The sequence below is a fragment of the Bos indicus genome, chromosome 11 (assembly GCF_029378745.1).
Source record: "Bos indicus isolate NIAB-ARS_2022 breed Sahiwal x Tharparkar chromosome 11, NIAB-ARS_B.indTharparkar_mat_pri_1.0, whole genome shotgun sequence".
Taxonomy (NCBI): domain Eukaryota; kingdom Metazoa; phylum Chordata; class Mammalia; order Artiodactyla; family Bovidae; genus Bos; species Bos indicus.
Genome location: NC_091770.1, coordinates 80,610,881 through 80,617,920, shown reverse-complemented (window position 1 = coordinate 80,617,920; position 7,040 = coordinate 80,610,881). Strand labels below are relative to the sequence as shown.

General features: G+C 44.8%; 1 protein-coding gene across 1 annotated transcript; it reads left to right on the top strand.

The window, feature by feature from the left end:
* Nucleotides 1–4,194: 4,194 nt before the first annotated feature.
* MSGN1 (mesogenin 1) lies at nucleotides 4,195–4,776 on the top strand. Its single transcript, XM_019970053.2, has one exon. The coding sequence runs from the start codon at nucleotides 4,195–4,197 to the stop codon at nucleotides 4,774–4,776; it is 582 nt and encodes a 193-aa protein (XP_019825612.1).
* The last annotated feature ends 2,264 nt before the right edge of the window (nucleotides 4,777–7,040 follow it).

Here is a 7,040-nt window from a genome sequence, read left to right as displayed (position 1 = left end):
GTGATTGCAGCCATGAAATTAAAAGACGCTTACTCTTTGGAAGGAAAGTTATGACCAACTTAGATAGCATATTAAAAAGCAGAGATACTACTTTGCCAACAAAGGTCCATCTAGTCAAGGCTATGGTTTTTCCAGTGGTCATGTATGGATGTGAGAGTTGGATGGTGAAGAAAGCTGAGTGCTGAAGAATTGATGCTTTTGAACTGTGTGGTGCTGGAGAAGACTCTTGTGATTTTCTTGGACTGCAAGGAGATCTAACCAGTCCATTCTAAAGGAGACCAGTCCTGGCTGTTCATTGGAAGGACTGATGCTGAGGCTGAAACTCCAATACTTTGGCCACTTCATGCGAAGAGTTGACTCATTGGAAAAGACCCTGATGCTGGGAGGGATTGAGGGCAGGAGGAGAAGGGGACGACAGAGGATGAGATGGCTGGATGGCATCACTGACTCAATGGACATGAGTTTGGGTGAACTCCAGGAGTTGGTGATGGACAGGGAGGCCTGGCGTGCTGCGATTCACGGGTTCACAAAGAGTCAGACACAACTGAATGACTGAACTGAACTGAACTGAATGTATCTATGCCAACCTCAATCTCCCAATCCATATACCCCTTGCCCCTTGGTATCCATACATTTGTTCTCTACTTCTGTGTGGAGACTTCTTTTTAGTTTGTTACAATCATAATCATGAATATTTTGAGTGAATGACATTTCAATTCATATTAAAATATTTATCCCAATAACAGTATTGTGGGAACTATATATCTTGACTGATATGAAAGCTTGCTACTGCTAAGCTGCTAAGTCACTTCAGTCGTGTCCAACTCTGTGCGACCCCATAGACGGCAGACCACCAGGCTCCCCCATCCCTGGGATTCTCCAGGCAAGAACACTGGAGTGGGTTGCCATTTCCTTCTCCAATGCATGAAAGTGAAAAGTGAAAGTGAAGTCGCTCAGTCGTGTCCGACTCTTAGCCACCCCATGGACTGCAGCCCACCAGGTTCCTCCGTCCATGGGATTTTCCAGGCAAGAGTACTGGAGTGGGGTGCCATTGCCTTCTCCGATATGAAAGCTTACTTATCACTTAATCTATGTTAATTTCAAGGGAACAAAAATGACAGATCTGAGAGTCAGGCAACTTCGGCTTTTTGGTTCACATCTCTGCCACAGCCTTTTAGTGTGATACTGAGCAAGTCATTGTCATCTCCAGAATGCAGATAAAATGGTGGGCTCAATAGTCTGTAAGTCCTTACATGGGTCTGACAGCTAGTCTTTTGATCAAGTGGCATGTTCACACAGTAACATGTTTCGTTGCATTTTAGAGCTGGAAGGAGGTTTAATGATCTGGTCTACATGCTTCATTTTACAGATGCTCTTCACAAAGAAGGCAGAACAGATATTATTATCCTTCTTTTACAAATTAAAATACTAAGGTCCTGAGGGGATGAGTCATTTGCTCTAAAGGAGGTGAACTCTGGCTCTTCTTCTTGCTATTTCACACTGTCAACTAGGCTTTATTGGGTCCTGTTTAGTCTTGTCCAGTTTCTGTGGTCTGGTCTTCAAGGCAGATTAAAAAAAACCCAAAACACCAACTAGTATGGACCCAACCCCAGGCCTTCATCTCCATTAGCCTGTCCTGCATCTCCAGTTTCCTCTGACTGAGCACAGAATGCCTCATGGAGACCAGAAGTGTAGGTGCAAGTCTAGTTCTGGTTTGTTTCTCACAAGAGTGAAAGAGTCTACATCGACAAATATGGAAACCAGGCAATTTTCTTTGTTTTAAGAGCAAGTTTTCCAGGACCAGCAATGCTGGGTGACCAGGGTCAGGGGAGAGGAGTCAGAATCCAGTAGGACGTTCTGATACTGATGAGTTTGACCATGAATAGACAGTAACAGCAAGAACAAATCCTACATTTATTAAGGGTCTTACAGGACACCAAGGATTTGACAGATACTGTCTCACTTAGGAAATGAAACTTCTGAAAATAGAAGTTTAAGAAATCAGCAATTTTAGAAAGAAGCTTTGTGTGTTAGTCACTCAGTCGTGTCTGACTTTGTGTTCCCATGGACTATATAGCCCACCAGGCTCCTCTGGCCATGGAATTCTCCATGTAAGAATACTGGAATGGGTTGCCATGCCCTTCTGCAGGGGATCTTCCCAACTCAGGGATCAAACCTGGATTGCCCACATTGCAGGCAGATTCGTTACCATCTGAGCCACAAGGGAAACCCCAGACAGAAGCTTTAGAGAGGGAAAAACATTTATGGAGTCTGGAAACAGAAATAGTTTTACATGGAAAATTATAAAGTCTAAAACATGAGGCCTGAAAGCCAACTGTGGCAGGGGCCAGCACAGCCACCTCAGGTCTGTGGAGAATCCCCTTCTCTCTGAATGGCATTTAGGTCACCTCCCTCTACCGAAATCAAATGAAATTGTGGACAGAGGAGCCTAGCAGGTTTTAGGATTAACACTTTCACTTTTTGGACTTTTCTGGTGGCTCCAATGGTAAAGAATGTGCCTGCAATGTGGGAGACCCAGGTTTGATCCTTGAACCAGGAAGATTCCCCCGGAGAAGGGAATGGCTACCCATTCTAGTATTCTTGCCTGGAGAATTCCGTGGACAGAGGAGCCTGGCAGGCTACAGTCCATGGGTTCACAAACAGTCTGAAACAAGTGAGTGATGAACACTTTCACTTGTTTCTTTCATACCAATAGGTAAAGTTTCTTGGGTAGAATCAACAGATTCTAGACTTTCCAATAAAAATTGAAGGAAGAGAAAAAGGAGAAGGGAAAAAGAGCCATGTATTGCACTTATTAGTTTCATTAATATTATTCTTCTTTAAGACATGGCTTAGGGTCCTTTAGCAAATGGCATAATTAAGAGCATTCTTCCACAGATTACCTGCTAGAGCTTTTATTCTCCCCCTGAGCCAAGCTAATTAAAAAATACCATAAATGTTCTAATTATACCATTGACATTTCTTTTCAATAATTGCAAAGGGGCTTAAATAACCATATTAAAGGACACATTAATATGAAATGTAACTCACTGTGAGGCTGATGTTCATACTAATTTGTAGAACTAGTTGCATGGAGAATAAATTTCGTTCCTGGGACAAATGGGGAATCTGAGACTCCTTTTCCAAAACACCAGGTCTCTCTCTCAGAGCATTAGGAAGTGAAGCAACCTAGCAGGACCATCCAACTTAACACATTTGGCGGCATTTGGAGCTGTGGTGGGGAAAACGGGCTCCCTAGTTAATTTCACACTTCCTCTATACATTTCAAAAAACAAGGTGTGACTCTGCGACTGGATTTTAAAGAGTCTCAGAAGGCTACATGCCAGGTATTCTGCAGCCGTCCTGTCTTAAAGGAGCATTCTACTTCCTGGTATCTGTTTGCTGTGGGGAATCCCAAACTGCTCAGTTACAGCAAGGGCTTTAAGCTTCTTGGAGGATATTTCCTGCTCGCTGAGGCTCTGGATTTACTGGAGCTGCTGGCTTTTGTCATCCTGAGTGTAAGCATTCTGGGGGCTTGTCTGCACTCTGCAAAACCCAAGGAAACATGGGAAAGGATGGAGAGAAGACTGGCATTCCCTGTGTGCCTGTGTGCCTTCCCCCAGCAGCCACACAAAGTAAGAACTACTGTCTGCATTTGACAAGCAATAGGGTCCAAGCTCAGAGGGGTTACCTTGTCCCAAAACCACCTTGATTCTCCCACAGAGCACCCCGTCTGCTCTGAAATAGCTAGGTGGTCGTGGCCCCTCGGGGGGTGGGGCTCTGTTCCTCTCCAGCAGGCCCCTCGCCAGCACCTCCTTGCTGCAGATTGCCCAGGTTTGTTTTTCTTGGCTCCCTCATTAATGAGTTCCACAGGACAATGCTAAGTCTAGTTATGCAGTCTTAATTGGTTTAGTTACAACTAGATAATTCCTTTTTTCTTCTCTCAGAGGCCTTTCTGTTTAAAGACATTTTAGCTGGAAGATGCTAATTATCAATGAGGAGAAAGTGACACCTGAAGAGTTCATTCTCCATCTTGGTCCTTGGTTTCTCCTTTGAACTCCCTCTACCCGACCCTCTTTCCCACTTCATCACTTCTCCCCGGCCATCATAAAAGAGAGCCCTGCCCTGGCCAGGCGGCACAACTTGCCTTCTCACTTGCCAGGGCCTCATCCTCTCTGCAGCTGTGTTGCAGGCATGGACAACCTGCGAGAGACCTTCCTCAGCCTGGAAGACGGCTTGGGCTCCTCCGACAGCCCTGGCCTGCTGTCCTCCTGGGACTGGAAAGACAGGGCGGGGTCCTTTGAGCTGACTCAGGCCTCTCCCTCCCAGAGCCTCTCCCCAGCTCCATCCCTGGAGTCCTATTCTTCCTCTCCCTGTCAGGCTGTGGCCGGGCTCGCCTGTGGGCATGGAGGTGCCAACGGTCGGGGCGGCGATGACTGCAGCGGCCTTGGGACCAGCGGCCTGATAGAGGTGGATTACGACATGCTGGCTTTCCCGCCTGCCTACCTGCAGGGCTCGAGTGGCACCAAGGCCCAGAAGGGCACCAAGGTCAGGATGTCCGTCCAGCGGAGACGGAAGGCCAGCGAGAGGGAGAAGCTTCGGATGAGGACCTTGGCTGATGCCCTGCACACCCTCAGGAATTATCTGCCCCCTGTCTACAGTCAGAGGGGCCAGCCGCTCACCAAGATCCAGACGCTGAAGTACACCATCAAGTATATCGGAGAGCTCACGGACCTTCTCAACAGCGGCCGAGAGCCCCGGCCCCAAAGCGCTTGAGCTCAGCCTGGGGACTCGGGAGACTCACCACCTAGCCCCCCGGGCAGGGGGCAGAGGAGCTTTAAACACCTGGACCAGCTCTTGGAACAACAGCACCTGGTTATTTTCATAGAGTGAGCGTGACCTTGTTGTCTGGAAAAGTCTAAGGGAATTCCCATTGGACTTTTCAGAAACATCCAGAACACTTAACTGCCAGACAAGCAGGTACTTTTGGCTTCCGGTTTTGCCACCATTTCTGAAGAGACTTGCCCTTTGCAAAGACACAGATGGCTTTGCCCTTTTCTGTCTGTTCCAGGTATTTTAAAGGGTCAGTGATTTCAAATGCATTGTTGTTTTTTTTTTTTCAAGCATGTAAAATTGTTACCGTTAATCTTCTCCCTCTCCTGGCATTTTGGTGTGGGGAGCTTTCTTCCTGTTGCTAGCTAAACCTGCATTTTGTACTGGATCCCAGGTGACACCTGGATTCTTATTTAGAAAGATGAGCATCAAGTAAAGGGCTATAGTGCTCCTGTCTCATTTTGTTTGTGTGCTTGTGTGTGTGTGTGTGTGTGTGTGACTAAAATCGGGCTTTGCTTTTGCAGGGAACAAAACCACTTAAATGCAGAAGAAATAAGTGTCATGGTAAATAGAAATTCACAAGCAGACAGGTTATATTAAGACAGAGTGGAGTGTTTAAAGGCTGGCTCCTTTCTTAAGGGAAGTTTAAAGGTTTCCCTTCTCTCTTAAAGGAAGAAAAAGGAGGCTGGGGGCCAGAGAATGAAGGGCTTAGAGGGGAGAGGAAGAGAAGGAAAACTCAGCCTCATAGCCAGGTATCTTAACAGAGCTGGGGACGACATGGAATGAGGGGTGGGTTCTCTTGGTGCCAGGCCTGGTTGAATATGACCTTAATGAATCCCATCACTTACTCATTTGTCAAACAAAGTCTGGTGTTCAGTCTTATCTGACTCTTCTTGGCCCCAAGGACTGTAGGCCGCTAAGCTCCTCTGTCCATGGAATTTTCTGGACAAAAATACTGGAGTGGGTTGCCACTTCTTACTCTAGGGAATCTTCCCAATCCAGGGATCGAACCCACATCTCTTGAGTCTCTTGCATTGGAAAGTGGATTCTTTGCCGTGAGCGCCACCTGGGAAGCCCCTCAAATGAAGAAATTAGCTCAAAAAGGAGATTTGTCTGACTTTAGAGATAAGTGCAAGGGTGAGGATTAGAATGCAATTCTATATCTCGCCCCTCCAAAGAGATTTATTTCTTTATCCACATCTACTCCTCCTACCCAATCCCCAAATCACCTCACATGCCCCCCCCTACCACAAACACACACTCTCTTCATAGTGTCTCATCCTAGGGTGGGTGGCTGTAACACCCTCAGCTTGGCTAATTTGCTGGCACATGGCACGGAAATGGGGGCTTTGAATTAAGGAGTTTCTTGAAAACTAGTGGGCCTTTTTAGGGCTGAATTTTTCTCTTCCAATCAGTATTAACTAGCTGCATGTTTTTGTTGTTGTTGTTTTAAATAACAAATTACATAGACAGTAGATGTGTTCACAATTGAATGTATAACTTCTCCACTTTTTTTCCTTTGCTAATACGAACATATACCAATAAATATAGGTGTATAGTTTTTAACGAATACCTTGAATTCTGCGAATTGCTTTTTTTTTCTTAGCAATATATAGTACAAACCATTCCAGTTTAACACAAATAAATCCATGTTGCAAGTACCCTTTTTACCTTGACTTTATAGATGAGGAAATTGAAGCAGATTAAGTCACAAATGTGAAAAATATAGTGGAAAGAAGAGGTTCCCACAGTGTCCCATAGCCAGGTATGCTATTGCTAAATATGGTTTGTCCAGTGAACCACCTTTCAAATGAAGTTTAGGTTGTTTTCAGTTTTTATTACCAAAAATGCTATAACAAACATCACAGACAAATATTCACTGTTTTTGTGAAAATTTTCCAGAAATGGGATTCCTGAATCTGAGTTGTGTGCATGCACATTTTAATTTTAAATAAATACCATTAGGTGACTTTTACAAAGGTTTGTAGTTATTTACATTCCACCAGCTTGAGGTGACAGAAGCATCTGGTCCATGTTGCCACTGGATATTATCAGTCTTCTGAAGTTTTCAATGCATTAAAAATGGTCATGCTGTTCTTGTGTTAATTTTAATTTTCCTATGCACTCTTTGAAATGGTTTATTTTTTAAAATTTTATGTGACTATTGTTCATTTTGGTTCCTCTTCTATAACTTGCCAGTTTATAGT

Excerpts from the sequence above, each read along its gene's own strand:
- MSGN1 (XM_019970053.2), top strand. The coding sequence starts at position 4,195 with ATGGACAACCTGCGAGAGACCTTCCTCAGCCTGGAAGACGGCTTGGGC.